Source organism: Pundamilia nyererei, unplaced genomic scaffold, assembly GCF_000239375.1.
Source record: "Pundamilia nyererei isolate P.nyererei 1_Seehausen unplaced genomic scaffold, PunNye1.0 scaffold00192, whole genome shotgun sequence".
Classification (NCBI taxonomy): domain Eukaryota; kingdom Metazoa; phylum Chordata; class Actinopteri; order Cichliformes; family Cichlidae; genus Pundamilia; species Pundamilia nyererei.
Window position 1 is genome coordinate 912,861 of NW_005187593.1, and position 23,066 is coordinate 935,926.

General features: G+C 40.7%; 1 protein-coding gene across 2 annotated transcripts in view; it reads right to left on the minus strand.

Moving 5' to 3' along the window:
- LOC102195353 (ankyrin repeat and BTB/POZ domain-containing protein BTBD11-A) overlaps positions 1 to 23,066 on the minus strand; it is a 236,889-nt gene that overhangs the window by 79,398 nt on the left and 134,425 nt on the right. For both annotated transcript variants that reach the window (XM_005747263.2, XM_005747262.2), the window contains exon 2: positions 3,436 to 3,585. In XM_005747263.2, the coding sequence (XP_005747320.1) occupies positions 3,436 to 3,585 (150 nt within the window). The remainder of the gene's footprint in view (positions 1 to 3,435; positions 3,586 to 23,066) is intronic.

Below are 23,066 nucleotides of genomic sequence, written 5' to 3' on the forward strand. Positions count from 1 at the left end.
ATTCTTTAAGCACCGGTTTGAGCACCGTTTGAGCACCGGCACCGTTTCAAAAGTACCGATTTGGCACCGGTATCGGATAAAACCTAAACGATACCCATCCCTACTCCTGAGTTTAGCAAGTCAAATCCAAAAAGTCATCAGAACCCCAACAATTATAAGAGCAAACAAAAGTTATCAGTAATTCACAAGCAAGCAAGAGACAGGCAGGACAGGAGGGCAACATAACAAACAATCAGGGTTACCAATTAAACACATGTGACACTAATGAGAGGGAAACAAGAGTGGGACAAGTCCAAAGATAACAACAATACAACACAGGTTCGTAGAGAGTAAAGTACCTCTTCAGAATAAGGCAGGAAGTACACATAACAAGGTACACAGATTACTAGAGCGAGACATAGACAACAAGGGGACAATTTAAAAAAAACAAAAAAACAACCTAAGACTGCTGAGAGAGTAAAGTTTTAGATCAAAGATCATGACAGATCATGATGGTTCCTGATCAGATGATAAGCTTATTCTTCCCTTCCTTCTCTCTCTCTTTGGTCAAGCTATCAAGTCATTTCCTAGTTTGTTCCCTTCTGGATTCCTACTTTATTATCTATGTATACTCACAGTCTTCTCTGTTTCTTATTTTAGTAAGCATGTTTTTGCAAGTACTTTATTGCTTTTTGGAGTGTTTTTGGACCTTGGCCTGTTTTTGTCCTCCTCTTAGTTTCTTGCAGACTTCATATGGGTCCTCTCCACCCGTATGCCACCACTCGGTGACTATTGAACAGTAGTAGTTTCCTGACAAAGCCAAAGGTCAGACAAGTGCTGGGAGAAAGTAAACTAAAAGGTCAAACAAGGCCGGTTGCATGTTTGAAAAACAACCCTTACAGTGGTAGAAGAGTGGATTACCTTTGTGTTATTATAACAAGCTGAAGAACATTTTCTTCTCTTGTGTCGATTGTATCCCAGTATAGATGATGATTATGGTGATGATGAAGGACGGCATGTTTTACAAACTGCCTCCAGGCTGAAAACAAGACCTTGAATTCCTGTGTGAAGCGCTGCTGCGCGGTGACTTACTGTTTTTAATGTGCTGCGGGGGTCGAAGCAAACGCTCGCCCGGGACACAAACATACAGCATCACATTGTGCAAACATCTGCGGAGGACAGGATGATCTAATATGAGACTGTGAAATGGACGAGGACGGGGGAGGAGGCAGGGGAGGTGCCGGAGTTAAAGGTGGAGCTCTTCCTTTCAAGTTGAGGTTAAAAGCCTCGGAGGCTGTGACCTTGGATTTAAAGGTTCCCGGAGGGGGGAAACTCATAAACAGGTGCTAGAACAGCTGTAATCAAACAGTAACTGGCTGCAGCGTGTCACAGGGGGAAGCGAGGGTGGAGAGGTGGATGAGGTGAGCGGTGAAGGGACAGCAGCATAATGCCGGGCGACCTCAGACCACCGTGACAGCCCACAGGGACAGCGAGATCGCATTCCTTCACGCTAATGGGCCTATTTAGCAGATGGACACAGATGGAAGTCCCTGAGAGATCGGTTTTAATGTGCTCAACAATTACTGCAACATTTATAATATGCTGCATGCTGGACTTAGAGGATTTACACATAGTGTCTGTGCAACAGTATTATAAGTCAGTATTCAGTTTCTTTAAATTTGAGTATTTAATGTTGATTTTACAATCAATAGAAGAATTAAATCTACAGAATTTAAACAGAAGTAGAGAAAACCTTCAAAAGATTTAACTCTAACCTACTGCAGGCATGTGTGATTTATAGAATTTCATATAAAAATTTTATAGCTACGAGATCAATGAGCATATATTTTATATTTATTCTGACTTATCTTGCACACAGCCCGTTGCCGCCTGTATCTTCTAACAGTGTGAGACCTACTAAGGCCGAGCTACAGCTTGTGTAAAGTGCTCAAAGCTCCGTGATTCTGCAGTCCAGTGCAGAAAGACAAATGAGAAATCGCCTGCATTTCTCCAGCAAAATTCTGGACAAATACTTTTTAGAGCGTCCAGCACATATTTGTGTTTCTCCAGTAGAGGTCAAAATAGCTGAATACCAACATCTTGCAAGACTTGCTTCTTTTCAATTTCAAAGTAGTTGATCTACAGACATGTGAAAAGAGTTTTGACAGGAATCTCTGGAGTCCTGTCATAAACTAAGTACATCTTTACTGTCCATTTCTACTATACCTGAGCACTCAAAGCACTTTATACAACATATGTCATCCACTTAAGCACTTTGTTTCTGTCTAAATGCTTTCTATCTGTCATTCACACATCTTGGGGTTTAGTGTCTTGCCCAAAGATGCTTTGGCATTGAGCCAGGGATTAAACCACCAACCTTCTGATTAGTAGGTGCCCTGTTCTACCCCTTGACCCACATCTACCGCAAAATAAGAGGGTAAGTAGCAGCCAGGCTTTTGCCAGTTTGCAGGTCTGGATGATTCAGCTGTGTCTTAACACAGTTGTGTTTTAACAGTCTTCCCAGGAATGGCTGTCCCAGCAAATTCACCCCAAGGTCAGACTATGCAATGCTCAGAGAAACTGCAGAAAACCCAAGAGCTGCTTCTCAGACTCATTTTGCGTGATAAAATTTAAAGTTCTTGACAGTGCTGTTATAAAAAGATTGAACAAGCATAGCTGCTTTGGAGGACTGCAAAGGAAAGCCTCTTCTGTCTAAAAAGAATATGGCAGCACAGCTAGGGTTTGCAAATTTCCATCTGAATAAACTTTAAGAGTCTTCGAACAACGTCCTTGGACAGACGAGATGAACTGGAGATGTCTGGCTGTAATGCACAGAACCAAATTTGGCCACAGGACCTGGGCATCATGCAGCCAGTGAGTCATCCATGAACTCCTCTGTATACCAAAGTATTCCAGAGTCAAATGTGAGGCCATCTGTTTGACAGCTAAAGCTTGGCCGAAATTGGGTCATGCAACGGGACAATGATCCCCAACAAAGAAACAAATCTACAATAGAATGGCTGCAAAAGAACAGAATCTAACTGGGCCACTGCAACACTTTGGGTCCAGACCTCAACCCGACTTAAATGCTGTGGAGAGACATTAAGAAAGCTGCATGATGAATACCTCAATGAACTGAGGCAGTGTAAAGAATAGTGGGCCAGAATTCCGAAATAACACGAGAGAATTATGAAGTCACACATTTAAAAAAGAACTTTTCTAATGAAAATATTTATTTCACCTGACAGCACAGTATCTAAAAGACCCTCGTCAGTCCCAATTTCTTCTGGAACTGTAGATGCATTTCAATTGTCTTATGAGCAAACTTTTTGGTATAAGTAAAATCCTGAGATTTTCATAATGCGAGACTAGTGAAACCTTCTTTCCCACCTGGTTAGAACTCTGCTGAGTGTGCTCTCACTGTTTGTTCTGTGTATAAAAAAATACCACACTCACTCAGCTCCGCAATGCTTCCCACTCGGGTCGCGAGCAGGGACTGCTCCAGGGTCCGGAGCTCAGCTTGGGTGTACCCGTGACCTTCACTGCCCCTCCCCGAGCGTTGCTGGTCCCTGTGCAGGTTCAGACTCTCCGGGAGGCTCAGCACACCTGGAGACGGCACAGAAAACAAAGGAAATTTTAAAAAAACGGCAAAACAACAACTCATACATCTTCTTCTTCTTCTGGTAATTTTCCCATCAGCTTTCTGCTGATGCCAGATTTATCACAGACAAGAAGTAACAGGGGAATGCAAACTCTAGAGAAAGACAAGAGGAGCAGCAGAAATGCAAATCAGCACTTTGAGATAAATATTCTGCACAGAACTGGGAAGCTGTGCGATTAAAACCACTTTCATGTTGCAGCCAGAGAGCAAACATTTGTCTAAATGATTAAACATGGGGACAGAGTCACGGGTTAATGGCATACTGTACGCGATGATTCTTCTTATTTGCATTGAAAACCTCACAGCTCACAAAGCTTTCTTGTTTTTACCTCAACCTTCAAACTCTAATTGAACTGAATCGTCTGTTAGCCACATTTGTTTCTTCAAGTATTCACATCTAAATCACCTTGTCGTGATCTCAGGTGTGTTTCTTTTTTTTTTTCTGCTGAAAACAAATGGTAGCAGATTACGCTCGCTAGCAAGAATTAATCCATTTAGGAGCTGTTATTGCAGCCAGGCATTGTGTAGCTGCAAAGAATGGCTTGTGACAGATTGGATATTGAGTTTTCTGCTACAATAGAATGGAAAGCAACACCACGCCGGGTGCTAATCCTAATGACACAGCACAGTGGGATATGCCATTTTTCAAAGAACAGTAATTACAACATGGAGGAATGTGGACAATTTGTCTATGTTTGATGCCGGCAGCTAAGAGAAAAAAACCCTTGCACAGTGGACACAGTGCACCAAGTTCACGAGCTTTCTTTAGTTTTCCCTGTACAGAAAAGACCTCTCCAGACTCAGATTCCTCCCACCATCACCTCTTCCCACAGTGTCCAACCCAAGAATTCCAGTATTCCCCAGTCCCAGTCCTGCTCCTTTTTCTTCCCACAGCCTTTCCGGGGAGGTCTACATGATTTTTTTCCTAATAGCTTTTTCCATTGCTGTTTTAACCACTAAGCAGTATTAATGGAGCAGCTGGTATTAGGGTGTGTCTCGAATGGAAATCCTCAATGTTAAAACAAAAAAGCGTGGCCGGATCTGCAGCAATAAAGAATTTCTATAATCCAAAGAAATGAAAGACTCCTCTAAAATGAATGATTTGCTGAAAGCTGGCTATATGGTGAGGTGTAGTTAGCAGCTGCTTCACACTTAGCTCATTTAAAAGCTCTTTAAAATGGTTTGTTAGTACATATGGTGTTCACAGTTTTAAGTGTTTGAGATCATTTTCTATGAGTGCAGATATGTAACTCACTCCTCTTTGAAGCATTTATAATTGTATTTTATCCACAACTGTCACCCTAACAGTCATTTATTTGTTGTGTATACCACTGTGAATAACTTAAGGGGAACGGTTGTCTGAAACGGTGGACCTCATTTGTAAAATTCATGACTTTGGGAAAAGCCACAAATTTCATGTAAAGAGATTACTGAGACAGAGGGGTGCCACCAGAGGAGCTCTGAAAGCAGATTTCACCCTGCCTGTTAGTTTGGCCACACACTTTTTCCTTCAGATGTGGTTGGGTAGTACATAACACAGCCAAGTCACTATACTCTCTTGTATAGTGAATCCTAATGTAGTGTCAACATTTGGCATAAAATTACCTTTGGCATAAAATTAAACATGAGATTTTATATTTTAAGTTGCTGTAGACTTGTTAACTAATGGGTGTTTATTACAGAGATAATGGAAATGATTTATAATTGGTGAGAGTTGGGGCGAGATGTGCGATCGGTGCTGTTTCTTGTTTGGAACGACCGAAACAATTACTGAAGAAGTAGAAAATTGGGCCTTCTATGTGCACCCCTTTAACTGCTTGTTAACACAAACATCTAAACAGCCAATCACATGACAGCAACTCAGTGCATTTAGGCATGTAGACACAGTTAAGGCAACCTGCTGAAGTTAACACCAAACAGAGTGGGGAAGACTTTGAATTGAGTATTTCAGACCAGTTTTTCTACTGGTTCACTGCTTTCCACAGTCACCAGATCTCAACCCAACAGTCCATCTTTGGGATGTGGTCGAATGGAAGAATTGCATCATGGATGTGTAGCTGAAAAATCTGGAATAACTGTATAAATATGGAGCAAAATCTCTGAAGAATGTTTCCAACGTCACAAAGAATAAAAGCTGTTCTGGTGCCATTAGGTGCTCCAGTCTGGTCAAGGCTGGAGCTCAACCTAATAAAGTGTCCAGTGAACTTCAGTTAAAACGCTACCATATAAAGAAAAAGACAAGATTAGCATCTAGCTTATTATAAGTGCACACCAGAAAAAACAGCATCCATGACGTTATCACAGCATACAGCGTTTAAGTGCACATGGTATGGTTAACTTTCACGTTCCTGAAGGCATCTTGCTCAGGTAAGATCCTGCTGATTTAAGCAAGCTAATGCTAAACCTTAATCACCTATTACAACAAGAGCACAGCTCTGTAATAAAGCAGTCTGTGCACTCTGTCTGCAGTCCATACCCTTCACCCATGGGTGCAATTATGAGACAAAAAGCTTGAAGTAAAACATTTTAAAACATTCTTACATTCTTTCAAAAGTACAGCAATTGTTCTCCTCACTTTCTAAGCTTGTAAAGTTGGGGTTTTTTTTAATAAGAGGTGATGCAACACAGTGGTAAACATGCTCCTGTTCCAGCTTTCTGGATGATGCTGCTGTGCGGTGCTTCATTTCAAGTAATATTCTGTCCTTTTACCATTTGCACATCATTGAATTCTGTTTTAATCTACATTTTCCGTGCATTTCAGCTTTGTTGAAAACAGGGTTGCACTATAACGTTGCCTTCAATCTCAAATGATCAGATAAAAGAGGGTAAGAGATTTCATGGAGCCTCAAGGAACTGCACAGATGGACGTGCCACTAAAATGACTTTTGCATACAATGAACCACCAATTGGGAAAGTAAAACCACTGACTGAAGCAGCTTAAAGTCTGCTCCATGAAGATGATAAACACATAACTGAATTTGTATCTCTAGACTGAAACTAACGAATGTTTTTCTAAGCAGAAGACATGGATCAAGAGGGATGGCTTTTATAAAGGTCTGTGAAACTGCAGAGTAAACAACATATCAGTTGAATAAAAGTGGCATAAAAACTACAGAAAAGCAGGGATTCCTCAGGCTTCTCGGAAAAGAGAAGCTGTCTGTCCTGCTCCTGTCCCAGATTGAAGCAGGGAAATCTCTTGAAAGTCCTCTAATCACTAAAAAACATATTGACATTCATGGCTTCCTGAGCTGCAGATTTTGCACTTGTGTGTGTTTTTAGGTGGAGGTATAGGTTTGAATAATTCACAGTGCCCTCTGTAATCAAGGCTTCCCATCATCATTTTCACTTCACCCCCACCACTGCCCAAACTATTCTTTTAATAATATTACCGGGGTGCCAGGGAGTCCTTTGCTGAATTATTCATCCTGTCAGATCAAGACATATAAACAAGTCTGCAGCGCTCTCTTTCCCCACCTCCCACTCACTCTACATGTTATCTCTCACTAACACTTGGCTTCTCCAGATAGGAAAAAAAAGTAGGAATATTTGATCCTGGGTGATGTTTGTGTAATAAACATCAGAGGTGAGAAAGAAGGCAGCCTGGCCCCTCGGAGGCGAGGAACAGGGAAGAGGATGAAGGGAAGAGGGAACGCTGACACAAGTTTGTGATTAAAAAATGACAAGCAACATTTCCATGTCACATCAACCACGTCGTTCTGTGACCTCTGAGGCAATTATATAAGTATATATATATATATATATATATATATATACATATATATACTTTAGAAACAGTCTAAAGCCACATAAACAGAAACAAACTGCATTGCCTACTCTCTGCCTCTCTTCACGTGCCCGATGAGCAGATGAAAAGGATGCTGGGTCACGGCGACGGGACTAGTTTAAATCTCCATGTGGTGCACCGAAATCCCCTCAGTCATTCCCGTGAAAATACCACTGCTCCTCATAGATAAAATAAGTTCTCATAAATAATATAGAGAATATTGAGCTTACAACACATACAACAGCTGACAGTGTGGCAATGAAACAGGCTTCAATAACAAGCAAAAAAATAAAAGGTATTGTCTAGAACAAAGCAATTAATAAAGATTCTGCACAATTGTTATTATTCTGCTTTAACTAATATTACTTGTACTACTATACTAACTAATATTTATAGATATCAGTGTTTTTATAACATTTGCATGGATGCATATTACTTAGAAACTATAATTCTTGTGTGCCACGTGTTGTGACGTCTGACCTCTCCTTAAAGGTTAATAGACTTATCTGAAGGTCAAAGTAGCACTAACACTATATATACAGTAGCTTTTAAGACTGCGTTTCTTAATACCATGCTTTTATTGAGAACATATAGACATATAGAGAATAATCTATGGGGATTCTAAAAATCATGGTACTTTGGACCTATGACCTTTTCTTCAAGGTCAAATAAGGTCAAACTTAAAACTATGATTAAAATTCTTCTGCCTTTGTTTCTACTGGCAACACTTAGTGAATGATACTGGTATATGGGGGTATCATATTATGAGATTACACACACACACACACACACACACACACACACACACACACACACAAAATGTGTGTAATCAAGTCAAAACATCTGTCAAGCTACACGTTTATGACCTCCACAGCACTACAAAGAGAAACAAAAAAAAGAAAATTAAACTAATGTATACTTCGGACTGTGGGCGGAAGTGACCAACCCTAAAGAGTTAGTCAAACATTCAAGCTCCATACAGAAACGTCCCCAGGAACCTTCTTGTTTCCACCCATGATCCTTCAAAGACCAGCAGGTGTCTGTCTCTATGGGAAGCCGGGCAAATGTGGTGGAAACACAGACTCAGACACTTTGAACTTCAGAGTTCAGTCACCAGTGTTTCACGAAAAATACACACAGACATGGCACGTACAGCTTCAATATACCATGAAAATCATTCTTTTCCTCGACCCGCACCGGTGGATCTAAAGTCCACCTCAACAGATATCGAATTCGACCCAGATAGCCTCAGAGTACAAACATTTACAGCACTTGAACAAGAGTATACATTTTGAAATGTTTGCATTATTGGTATTGTTCGTTTGTCTGCCTGTTAGCATTCTAGCAGCCGCAGTTGAAGATATCATGTTCAAATTTTGTGTGATGGCAGAGTCACGTCACATAGCAGGATACAGTATCTAAACCCATCTTCCTCAGTGGGAATGTGATATTCATTTCCACAACCACCACCATGCATGGACACTCACAAACGTCAGACATGGAGGTCTTATTCTCCCACATGGTTATCACATTCAAGTCAACTTGCTTAAGTAGCACTCAAAATGATTAGTTAGTAAATGATTATTGTAACTAATTATCTAAATGATTATTTTTGAGTTGCTTGTCTGTTATTTCAGCCCCTAACTGAACTGATAAAAGAGGATGCCGAGTAGAGATGGCTGGATCGACCCAAATATCGATGGTATCAATACCGCTGATACTGAGATTGGATGAGAGTTCAAATTTGCAAATTGATGATGATTCATCTCATAAATCCTGACACACTGCTCTCCCCTACATAAGCTCCCTTTATAGGTTGAAAGTACTAGTATGGTATTGGTATTGGTCTCGACAATGCTGGCCCTAAATTTATGATACCAACTTTTTTTTAGTAAAATTATTAATAACTTTTTTGGTCTGGATGTTTAGCAGTATTTTTCAGTAGTATCCAGTTCAGGTAACCTCTTACAGGCTCACTTGCTTAATGTTCTTTACTTTTTTGTGTAATTCTTGTATAATTTTTGTCTGTTTTTGGGTACCTTTCGAAAAACGACACCGTACTGTATGTCCTGTGTCTGCTTGTTCCTTTACAGAGATGGAAACTTACCTTTAACAAATGAAACCTTTTTGAAAACTCTTTGTTCATATTGTGTTGACCTGACTTCCTGCTGCTGACCAGTACAACATTCGAAGGTTGACACTTGAAGGAACACTGAGCCAAAATACAGAAAGCTCCTGTATTGTTATTGTACGTGGTGCTGGGTTGGACCTGAGTATTAACTGCTTTCAGAAAAAGCAGTTTAGTTATTGGACAGGACATCTGGGCACCCACCGGATAGTATGCTGCCTCGTGGGGAAACGGGCTATATTTTAGGACTTCTAGTGTAGCTGACGAATATCCTGACCAAGACTTCCTCTTCATTATATTTGAAAGCAGAAAGATTAAGAAAAAAAGCTAATTAAAAATTAACAATGAAAATAATAGCTGATGTTTTGAGGCTACATTCTGACAAATGCAGACCCCTTTTAGTGTCAACATGGACTATCTATCTACACACAACCAAAGCCTGCACAGACACTGCATAGCGTTGACCCAATAGGACTATAATGTAGATCACAAAGCTTTTGTTACTGTACCAATAATCATGTCCTTTATAGCTTTACTACATTCGATGGAAAAGTTAGACAAGAAATGTGGAGGAGGTGAGCAGAAATTTGGCCTTGTGTTTGAGCTCTCGTGGTATGCATCCCACCTGATTGGCCACTCTGTGAGCCCTGTAGAGTGGACGGCTCCCTACAGAAGGAGAGGAAGTTTGAGAGTGATACTGACCGATTAGACTGGCTGTTTTTTTAGCAATTAGCAGGAAAACTAAAGCAGCCCTGTGAGTGGTTACTATGTCAACAAGCCTCAAGAGCTCAAAAAGTGCTGCAAAGACAAAAGATTTTTCCCTCCATAATGCATGCATGGTAGCTTGAATATCGCGCCATAAGGGAAAAGCGTGACTTTTAGCAAAGCATGTTGCTAGAAGGCAAGATGAAAGAATCAATATCTCTCATGTTTGTGGATTAAATATGAAGCTACAGTCTGCAGACGGCAGTGAGCTCACCGTGAAAGCAGCACATTGCACGAGACACTGAGTCTCAATTCTCTCTAGGAAGGTTCCTAAGCCTTAGATCATGTGTACTGAACCTTGATGGAGGTGAATGGAAGCATGACCTGACAGGTTTGTCTTTTCTTTTTCTTTTTTTTTTGTCAGTATAGTGTGCAAGCTAACATTTTTTCCACTTGTTCTTTGGGGAACAAAGGAATAAAATCACTCATTCGTGGCTTCCTGAAAGGAAAGTTCCAGCAATGGTCACATGGTTTTTAAACTAGTTGATCTAACAGGGACACATGTGAGCCTTCTGCTGAAAGGGACATGCAACAATCTGATTCAGAGGGACCAAATAACCCTGACAGAAATCTGAAGAATCTTCCAGATCCACTACATCCACAGAGGGATAAAATCTGAAGTCCAAAATGCACCCCGGAGACTTTCATTCCAACTTCAGAAACGTGTCACAGCGTTTTCACAGGTGACAATACAAAATGTTTTGCACAGAGCTCTGAGAAAAACACCGCAGCTTTAATAGCACACCTTGACATTTTAAATTGGATCTATTTTTCTGCACCAGACACTTGTTCGCTGTAACATGAAGGGGGGGGAAAAACATTCTATGTTTGTGCATTACTCAAAAAAAAGAAAAAAAAGAAGTCTTGTTATCCTTGTTATGTCTTCTCACCAAGCCGCAGGCAATGCCTCACGGCTTCCTGCAGTTCTGCTGCTGACTTTACTCAGTTTTGGCAAAAAAAAATCCCCCAAAACATTATTATATAACATTAAACTCTACGCCAGCCTTGTGTGCCTCTTTTCTTCTATTTTGAATCATTTAAAACTGCACATGTGCTGCAGAGAAAGCTGATTGCTAATAATCGTTCCACTTTCTGCTTCTAAATGCTGCACGATAAAAATTTCCTAAACACCAGGGTGACATCTTCAGAACTGATTATCCGTCCAAACAAGAATGACCCTGCGCAAAAGACAGAAATCAGAAAATATTCATAATTAAGGAACAGAAACATCGACTAACAGTCAACATGAGCCAGTGCCTTCCTGTGTATGTAATTAATGGCTCATTATACAGCCGTTAATTACATACACATGTTAAAGACAAGGTCTTTTTAGTGAAGAAATGCAATAGTCTGGGCCGCTTGAGATCAATCCCAGGGCATAATGGGATTCGTGATCAATGCCATCCTTTTATATGACAGACAGCAAATCCCGCCTGAACGGTTTTAACCCTCAGGAGCAAAGATTGCTCAGTTCCATAATGCCCAACCTTTCAAGAGCCTCCTCAGGAGAACTGTACGCCAAAGAAAAACTACAATTGAGAGAACTAATTGTGACATGCCGGATGCCTCTGCTGCTCTGAGGTGCAAGTCAAGGTCGGTGAGGTCGTCGAAGCTGTGAAACATCCAGACGTGCAGGTATTGCAGCGGCGGCCACCTGACGCAGCCTGCTTATTTTTTTCCGGAGGAATGTCCAATCGATTTTTCCTTAGCGAGAAAGTGGCGCTCTCCCCTTGTCAGAGAGAAAACTCTGCTGGAATATTAACAGGTAGTTACCATGGCAACAGGCGGCTGCCAGCGATTGGCTGAGTGTTTTTTTGTCTCCTGCTTACTTTGCTTTACTGTAAGGTGAGCACACGTACACAAGAAAACTCAGAAGCCCCTGAGTCAAATACACAGACGTAACAAGCATTTCATCAGAGGGGGGATGACTGAGTGCTCCAACAGCTACGCAACAGAGACATTTAATCTCTAATCAATAATGAATAAATGGACTTGGGACTCAGACCAAATTAGCAGTAAAATGGTCAAAATGATTAAATGGCTGAGCTAACTGCCTATCTGCAAATGTCACTCACAGATCCATGACCCAGCCCACACGGTGAAGGAAAGTGCACAAAAAAACAGATTGTGTGCAGTCCTTTTGTGCCTTCATGCAACAGGCTTCATGGCTTATCTCAAATGTAGTTTCAGCTTGTGAAGATTTATAACTCAGCAGTTTGAAGAGTGAAATACAATGTCTTCTTGGAAGCAGGCCTCGCCATTTGGTCACACGGGTAGCTAGTTGTGTAAGTTATTTTGTAGCGCCTAGCTAAATGAGTTGGGGAGAGAGTCGTGAATTTAATTTTAAATGCTGCTTTACTCACTTATGTAACATCTATCTGTTCTATTTCTATGCTTCAGCAGCTGGAGCAGACCAATCAGGCCATTTGGAGATATCACTAACTGGCCTGATCAATCTCTCTCTTCTGCGATGTCTCTTTTGTGCTGTTTCGCTTCCCTCGCTCGCAACCGGTCGCAGCACATTCAATTTCATCTTTAATTCAACTCTGTTTTTTTTATATAGAGCCAACGCACAACAGTTGGCTAGAGGTGGCTTCTATTGTAAGGTAAAAGAACCTACAGTAATACAGAGAAAATCCCAACATTCAGCAGTGGAAAGGGTAAAACTCCCTTTCAACAGCAAAGAACCTTCGGTTGCCCTGTCCTTAGCCTGACTATGCTGAAGGTTATTTCCTGTTAAAAGGAAGATTTTCCTTCCCACTGTTGCCAGGTGTTGATTTATGTTGTTGATCACTTAAAAATAGTGATTAAGTCTATGAAATTAGCAGAAAAGCAGAAGCCAAAACCTCAGCCATTTTTTCTACTCCCGGCTCTGCATGATGCCAGTGGATGGTCATCTCAGGCACACAGGACTGGCTGTTGGCACATAAGGCCCACCCACTTGCTGTTCAATCTTGTTGTTTAGGAGGGGCAGCCAATCAGCAGAAAGACGGTTTAAAAGGATGGGTGACCTTCAAGGGAGAGCAGTTAAAACTGCTTTTTTTAGACAGTGCAAGGGGAATACCGAGCTGAAAATGAAATCCTCTCAATTCATATCCTTAACTACAAAAAAAAGAAAAAGCTTGAAAGCGTACTAATTTTGTTTAATTAATATTAAATAAAGCATCCTTAAACTTAATTTAAAAACTTTAATTAGCTTGAAACGAAACATTTTCATATCCTTAATTGACGTTTTAAACTTTGCATATGTGGAAATCCAGTTTGACAGATCTTCACCATTCACTGATTAGGCTGCACTAAATCATGGATATTATTTCAGTTTGGTGCTGAGGCCGTATTCTGTCATTGCCCTTTCAAAAGTGTTTATTTCACTGGCTTCTGTGCTGGGTGCCTGTGCTTTCTGCAGACAGACAACACAAAGGCTACAAGAAAGTATGACTATTATCTTCCTCACAGCTCTTAATGGAAACCCTTGTACTCTTGCACCTTAAAGGGGAGACATGGAAGCACTGCAGTTCTTATAAAACAGAGCTCATTGAAGATCAAAGAGGAATATAAATCTTCTCCTATACACTGGAAACATTTAAGCAGCAAAAAGGTTTAACCTGCTGTTCCACCGCAATTCTCTCGTTTTACTTGTAACCAAATGTCGGCGGGTTTCTTGGTAGTTACTGGAGTCCACTGAATTATGCCACGTGTAACTCTTGGTCAATATTTGAACACTTGCAGAGAGTTTATTGCAAAAGCTATACTATTGTTAGAAGCTGGATTTTAACCAATCAAAGGAAGTCTGCAGTGGCCACTTCCATGTGTCTTTATAAGTGTAACCTATCAGTGATTGAATCAGCATTTTGTCTCATCTATCTATTCATTAGAGGTCAAATGATGCACTGTTTTCCATCACACTCGTTTCCAGTGAAATCTCCCCCCTCTCTGTAATGTCTGCCAACAACATGGGCCCTCACATCCTCATAAATACATCACAGCAAACAAGCACATCCGATACGAAAACACATACAGATGTCTCGACTTGGAACTCTGCAGCGTGCGCTCATCTGTTTCAAACTGGCTGCTTTTCATTCAACTTTACCTCCACAGACCCTTTCTGCATGTTTATAGACAGATTTGCATATTCTGAGATGTGCCTCTGCAGTCCTCGGCTAAATTTATGTGTCTCTCAATTAGTAAACTTTTTTTAAGTTTCTGTAAAATCCGCCTCAAACTGATGGTGCGGTGCTCAGGTTTGCATCGCAACCAGAGCTGCAAATCACAGCAAAGGCTTTTATTAATTACTTTTAAAGCAAACATGCTAACTTTGATAGTCATGCGTAAAGCTATATTACGAAAGTCAGTTTCCTCGTCTTCCCCATCCTTCAGCTCGTGACCCCGTAGTCAACCTTATTGTGACAGAGATTAGAACAGAGAAGAAAAAGTATCTGAATTCTTAAAACGCATCTGAAGGACAGCTTGCTGGAAGAGCAATGATTGAGGATGCACAGCTGCATCCTTGTCATTTTCAACTGTCCTATATACAGTCACTTCATAAGGTACAATTGCTAAAGTGCTCATTAACTGTTTCCCCACATATATACATCATCATAAAGATGTGATCTGACGACCATTAGACTGTGCTCCAGACTTTTCCAAGAGCAGTAAGCTCTATAAGCAGAGTTCATCTTCACTAACTTCTTCACTAACACAGTCGTTTTGTTCTGGAAGCAGATCGGAAGTATGAGAGAAATCGCTTAGTTCAGAAAATAGAAACAAGGTTCTCGCCTGGTAGGCGTCCAAGAGAGGAAGTGTTTTTGCAAATATCTAATCAGCCAATCATGTGGCAGCAGCTCAGGACCTTTAGACATGTAGACGGGGTCAAGATGACCTGCTGAAGCTCAAAACAGACAGGATGGGGAATGTAGGTGATTTCAGTGATGTTGAGCTTATGGTGAGCTTATGGTTCTTGGAGTGAGATGGGCAACTGGGATTTTCAGAGAATTACAGATTTACAGAGAAAAGTTCCAAAGTGCTTCAAGCTCATAGGAGTTACTAATGAACACTAAATAACATCAAGGTATGCAGAAGACCATCTCTGAATGCCACATAAAACCTTGAAGCAGACGAGCTACAGCAGCAGAAGACCACACAAGCTCTCAAGAATCTGAGGCTAGCAGTTTGCAGAGACTATAAGGCACAAACGTGCCTTACTTTGCTCCCCTTGCGTCTCTTTCTTGTCTCCTCTGTTCAGACCTGTGGACGAAAGAAGGTGCCGAAAGAAATCGAGGATGCACAATCTGAGAAATGGCAATGGAAGTTTGTCTAAAGATAGAAGAAAGGACCCACAGACAACAACAACAAAAAAAAAAAATCAACGTTTAGACAAAAAAAAGCAAAATCATGAGATATTGGCTGCAGCGTGAGAGCTGATTTCACACTCAGGTGTCACCAACTCAGCCATCGCTGGTCTGGTAATCAAACAAAATGAGAAAATAATACAAGCAGAAAGTCAACACCTTGAAAAATGGCTGAGAATAGTTGAAATTACAGAAGTAAAACGTCTTACTTTAATATTCTACATAAGGAGCTGGCTAACAGACTTGTCAAGGTGGCACTAATTTTAACTACTTTATATACTGTGTGCAAAAAAAGGACTCATAATGAAGGCTGTCGTAAATGTAGAGGAAAACGTTTTGTTTCCCTCTGAAATGTGGTGGAGAAGAAGTATAATAAAATGTAAATGCCACAGAGCGTCTAAAAAGTCACCTTTCATATGTGAAACCAAATGGCTCTCTGCCTCGTTTCACCTTTTGTGGCCTCGCCTGCATTTCAGCGGCAATCACCGAGAATAGCTTTGATAGGAAGAACTGAGCACTGACTTTATTCTGTATAAATTGTGAGCAGGTAGAAAAGCTGAGCTGTGACCAGCGGTGGATGAAGTAGTCAGATCTATTGCTCAGGAAAAGCCACAAAAATGTAAGAATGCCCTATTATAAGCACAGATGCTCATTTAATTGGAGCGGTTCAGTGAAAATAACCATCATTATGTGTGAAATACACAACACTAAAGTGCTGCTGAAAGTTGAGGTGCAGTTCCTCTAAAGGCCAATAGAGGCTGGCTCCAAAAGCAAGTCAATCCCCATTTGGTCCTATTTTAAAACACCTAACTTTGTAGCAGTCTTAAATGTGTTTACAGCCTGTTACATGACACATTTTGGTCTGTTAGCTCATTTTGCACTTCATAACAGTCTGAATAACAGTCTGAATCTTATATATCTCACCCATTTAAATTACTTTAGGCTTAAAGTTATGCATAATTAATCCTCTTAGATTTGAATTATAACCTGTGACACTCCAGCACTAGTTCAAACCCCTATATTTTGGACAAGAGCATACATAGATTCATTTTTTATATTTATCCTAGCACTAATTAGCCTGTATCTATAGCTGTGCAGTGGATGCACCTTGCTGATCAAGCATACTACCCTCTTGTCCAAATAATCTCACTTTAGGGCTGAAAAACCAAGATGACCATAGCTTGAATGCTCCGCAAACCAACGGGGGATGCTGTGTCTGTCAAAAAAAATGCTGTACATATTTCCACTTTCTGCTGCTGAAGCCTGCTGTAGATACGATTAACTTCCTAAAAGCGACAAACATATGGCATCAAGTGTCGATGATGTCTGAACTTTCACTCATTTGCCTCTACAGTACTGCTGCATACTGTAAACGAGGGCAGCAATTACCAATAACAGGAGACATATTTTTGCAGGGCGAAAGGTGCTGCACCAGATGGCCTTCCAAACGACTTTCTGCTGTCGTGCCGAAATCGACAGCAAATAAGGAACGAGAGCATGAGAGGCAGATTTAATTGGAGTGAACTGGAGCAAGCGTAAGCTGTAGTATGCCATGTGATGTATCCATATGTTCCTTATCATAATTTACACCTCTGCAAAAAAACACCAAACATCATGAATGTGGCATGTTGGGTTGTTTTGCGTTGTTGCTCCCGAGTCATCGACATCATGAGGACTCTAATCCTTCATCGCTTGCGGCACTTTTATCATGCCAAGCCAGATGGATTGCAGGTGCCGTGCCAGATGCCTTACTATATTTACAAGCATCATCTAGAACACCAGGCCATATATGGGCATGATTTAGATCAGCCAACAGGCTCGAATGACACCGGGGTCTGTCGCTCAGTATGTTGTTTGCATTGTGCAGATATTACATATTCAGAATGGGCGCTCTGTATTCCCCGGTAGAGACGCAGAGCAAGGTTCAGTCAGTGTTCTCAGTGGAGCTGCCTGACTCATCCCAATCACTGATGGCGAAGAGACGAGGAGGCAACCTAATGCAATTAGATGCAATACAAATATCAGCCTGCGTGCGAAGAGCGGGGAGGATGAGGAGAAGCATTGTGATGTCAGTGAGGGTCGGCATTAAAAGGATCGAGCAAACCCGCAAATATTTACTCGCTTGTGTAGTTGTTTCACTCGCAAACAAAAGTTAAAAGTTAAAAGTCAGCGAGAAAAGGGATGATCACCGGGCAGATGTATCCAACAGTATTGCTCTGTAAAGCTGACTTTGTGGTAATAAAGCATGTGGCAGGTATGGTTGTGAAGTAACATTTCCAATATGTGATGAAGAGAAGGTTTAAAATTTTGTTCAGGATTTTTTGACATTCTAAGGTTTTGTTTTAAATCTAGCTCTGTTTTGGGTTTTACTTTATTTTGTATTTCTTGTCTTCCTAATGTTTCCGTTGGGTCAATCCCATCTCCGTGTTTTGTCCCATATTCCTCAGCGTTCAGTCCCCTCGTTCTGGTTCCCTTTAGTTTTCTCTCTGTGTTCAGTTTTCTAATTTTAGACCTTAGTTTTACTTTTCTGGGTTCTGTTCTAGTTTTTAGGCCCTCATCTATTCCCCGTTTTGGTTATCATATCTAGTTTAATCCTTCTGTCTCACCATTCCTGATTTGTTCCTACCTGTGTTCCTTTGTTTCCCCATCGGGTCTGCATTTGTTTTTTGTCTTCCCAGGTACCCCAATCTGGTTCTCCTCTATGTTAAGTTACCCTTGTTGCCTGCTCAATTGTTTCTGTCTGATGTGTCTGGTCTCTTGCCTTGTGTTCGTCATGTTTAGTTTAACTTCCTGTGTCTTGTTATCCCTGATTTGTTCCTGCTGTGTTTCTACCTGTTCTCCCTGAGCCTCTTCACCAGCTGTGTATTTATGGTCTCTGCCCTAAGGTTATTCCTCTGTGAAGTCTGAGGTTATGTGCTCCTGAGGTCAGCCTGAGGTCTACCTCATACAGTATGTGCCGGATGTCAGGTGTGTTGTGACATTTGAGCCACATCTGATCCACACAACACGACAAGCTCCGTTCATCACTTGTGGTCCAGCAACACTGAGCTGTTATGTGCCGAAATAGTTCTGATTAGACCCAAATGTGTCTGTACTTTCAGATATTAGTCAGACAAACAAAGAACGAGCAGATATCTCGAGCACATACTGGACAGAAAGTGTTTTAAATTTATCCAAATCACTGTGAAAATCACTCAATTGCAATCAGCAGGGTGATTGGGCCAGTTGAAGCAATAATGGCTTTTTGAGGTAGTTATCTTAGCAATTATATGAAGCAGTTATGAGTTTCTGATTTTTGTGGTTTCATTTTGGTAATTTGGTGGTCAAACCATTGTGATGTCTTCCTTCTCGCTGCATGTTGCCAGTTTTCTCAGGTTCAGGATGTTTTTTTACAGGCTGTGCAACATGATAATTTAACATTTTATGCAGGATATCCTTCCTCATGCAGCTCTACCCGTTTATCCAGGCTCGGGACTGACACTAGGAGAACACTGGCTCACCATGACTGGGTTCAGCGCGATCATTCATTAGCAGACAGAGGACACAATCCTCCGTCTTCATTTAGGTTATCTGGCTTACCATTTTTGACAATTAATAACAAAAAATAATGCAAAAGTTGTGTCTCTGTTTTCTTCGTTCCAAGAACCACCTCCATTACCTTCCTCACAGTGTTAAAACCAAAAAAAGGGCTTTGTATTAAAGGAGAAGTTCAGGAGCTGGAAAACGAAGCCCAAGCTAAAGTGTGAAAAGATAAAAAGTGAAACAAGATTCTGAATTTTCCATGTTAAAAGTTGTGTTTTGCCGAATAATTTGTCATCAAAACACAATGCAAAAGAAACGAAGTCAAAATCAAACGATGATGAGCTGGTCCTGAAGTTTCCAAACTAGAAAAGGAAGAAACTAAGATTCTGGGTTCATCTCCTTCTCAAAAGACGAAAGCATCAGGAAGAATGTCATGGTTTATTACAAGAGCTGTCTGAGTGGCAGTTTGAGCTCTTGTTAGTTGTGACCACATCTGAGGAGACAGAGAAATACCTTCAGAGAGGCGACTGACCTGGAACAGCATGCAGCTGTGTCTGAGGTAAAGTAGGATTATTTTACTATTTTCATATTATTGTACAGTCAGTGGTGTGTTTCTCCCCTCATATCAACTCTGAGTAGTAAAAATTCATCCACCTTAATATTGGAGTTTTCATAAAACTAACATGGCAGCAACTAAAAACCAATAGATGGCCTCACAGTGGCTACATCCATCTTTTATGCTACACATACAGCCAGATATGGACAAATAACATCACACCTCAGTGAATATACCAGCAGCTACCCACTGTTTGACTGACAGGATATTTTAACACAGTGTGTGACCCTGAAACCTTCTGTGGTTCTCTTCGATCAGAGACAAGAATTTGAATCCGAATCCATGTAAAGACACAACAGCTGCATTTCCGGTTTAAATACATCACAATGCTCCTGTTAGATAATACCACAGAGTAAACAAAAACAAACAAACAAACAAAAACCCATTTTGTTGCATTGCTATGTCCGAGCAGCATTTTCAGTAAAGTTTTCTAGTTGTTTTCAGAGGGTTTTATTCGCTAGATTACGAGACACTGTTTCACTGTTGATTTAATGAAGTTACGTGTTCTGTATTTTACCTGCTGCCGGTCCCAAAAGAGACACGTTACAGCTAGACGGTGCGTAGCATAACACATAAACTGATTTAATGGTCAGCTTCACAGCAGCAAGTGACACCTTTTTAATAGTGTGGAGAATATTCTTTCCTCTGGGTATTTTCTGCAGGGAATCACCCCTAGCTTGGATATTTCACAGTACCAGGTGTAAAAACTGCCACATCCATCCTCTCGGCCCCTCCCACGCCGACATGTGTATCTAAATAGAACGCGCCTCTAATTTGGCAAGGGCGATGTTGACATTTGGATCCCGTGCCCTGTGGGAAGGGTAACGACTACGCATTAGGATGCTGCAACCGTACGACACCTGATCTGTTCTCTGTATTCAGCTGGTTGTTCTGACACTGCATCAGTCAGTGTAATCCAAACAAAACTCAAATTGCAGCATTATTGATCGCATAATTCTTCTAAAATGCCACTCTACTGAGAGCAGCAACAGGCGCTGTCAGGCAGCAGAATCAGTCAGACCGGCCTCTGGCTAACCCAGCTCATTCCCAAACAGAAAGCTCGGGTGATCCACCCTTGTGGCTGTATGAAAGCACCCTTCAGCAGGATCTTACACCTCTTCTGATTCTAAAAGGGCTGCTACATGGATGATCCTACAACACAGCAAAAGAACAGAGAGGCTTTCAAGGGACTTCAAAAAATCATAATCTTTGACTTTCACTGAATCTATAAGAAAGCATCAGTTGTTGCAGCCTGTTCTCATCAGGACATCAAATGCCACCATGCTGTCAAAGCTGCTGGCGTCTCGCTGATACGTTTAAGGTGCCTGACCCCGCGGCACCTCGACTGTCATTGTGGATGATTTATGATATGAAGGGGGCATATTTTAATACAAACCATTCATTTTCCCCCCTGTCTAAATCTAATGAAGTACTTTTGGCGCCTAAACCAGGGGTGTCAAATTCAGTTTCTCTAAGGGTCACACTGGGAAATGAGAATCACATCAACTGCCAGACATTAAAATATATATATGTACTGACATATCATGTTCAGCAAAATCCCCAAACAAGCCAAGTGTTGATTTTACTTTTTTTCTTATATTCAGTAAAAAAAAGTAAAAGCTCTTTAAACGTGTAATTTACCTGTTCCACATAGGAATAGGAAAATTTTTAAAAGAGACACGTATTTTACGCTAATAGCTGCCTCTCTTCAGGTCACTGGCTTACTGATGCCCTCTCTCTGTCTTTGCTGGTGTTTACATATTAAAATAAATGACGACACAAGTTATGAAGCAAAATTCGTCTCAGGAGCCTACACCTGCAGTGCTCTGCCATCAGGATCAACTGCTCTCCTTTTGTGCACTTCTGTGCTAGCTAGCCTGTTAGCCTGAAGCGGGAGTGGAGTGTTTAAGTTTAGCGTGTTGCTGCGCAGACAGATGAAACTAACCAGGCCAAAACTGATTATGAATCTTAACTGATATTTGATCATAAGACAAATTTGTGATGGTGTATGGGCTTTGATTTTGGCGCACCTGATTTTCGGGCCTATTTCTGACGAGCAAGTGAAAGCTAAGTACAGGAAATTAAAAACGGTCTCATGTTTGGCAAACCTGGAAATGCAGACCATGGTATGCTACGAAAAGCACTTTTGGCTGATGCCTTGAGTTTTGTGTCTCCCTCTAAAAGAACCGAGGATCTTTCACATTTAAGGAAAATGTGCTAACTACTATATCACAGAGCCATTTTTAGCACCGTAGCAAAGGATGCTAGTTCAATGTTTCAATGTTTTTTTTGAAACAATGTTTCAAATACTGACTCAGAGTCAGTATTTGAAAGTGCTGGAAAAGAAGATGTTGCTTAGTCCTGCTCCCAAATACAGGTCTGGGATGAAACTGACATTTGTTTCCACTTTTAATTTCTAAAGCTGTAAAAGAACAAATCCAAAGCATGAATGAGCTTATTGTAATTATTTCATCATGCAAACATGCTGCACATACGAGGGCTTTCTTGAACCGAAAAGGTGTAAAAATAAATAAACAAAAACATAAATACCATGTAAAATGTTTTCTCACACTTTTCAGCTACACTACAATGTTTCCTCAGCAGATGGAGTTTGTTTTAAACAACCAGGAGAAGTGATTTAACCTCTTTCCACAGCATCTGTTCAGGCCCTCATTTTTACAAACCTCTATTTATAGCTTAGTAACATCTCATACATGCTTAAATCAAGAAGACACCATTTAATATAACTGCAAAAAGCCCTGGGAGCCATGGTAAAGGCTTCAGACGGCACCCCCTCCAACCCTTATTAGATAAACTGTTAGGAAAATTGATGGATGGATATACGCAGAACACAAAATGCACAATTTATTAAATAAAGTGACATAAATTCAGGCTGAAAACGTATTTTTCTTGTTATTATGATAACAAAGAGCTTAGTAGGAAAATTAAATGTCCCTTTTAGAAATCCCTCTAAATAATCGTTGAGGTCTAAACGACTACAGTGCCCATAAACTCCTAATTTCCCACATTTGCTACTTTGAATTTGTTCGTAATTTTGAAAGCTGTATGATACAGACCTTCACTTTAGAGAACAATTATTATGTTTATCATGTAAACAAACTGAGCTGCTTAAAGGCATTCGAGCTCCAGAACATTGAATATGTGGACTTGGATGTAATTGATTTTATTCAAAATGCTGTTTTTGTAATCGGTTTGTAGCAGTGCGGAAAATAAATTCGATTTCTAAAGGTGTCTCGCAACAC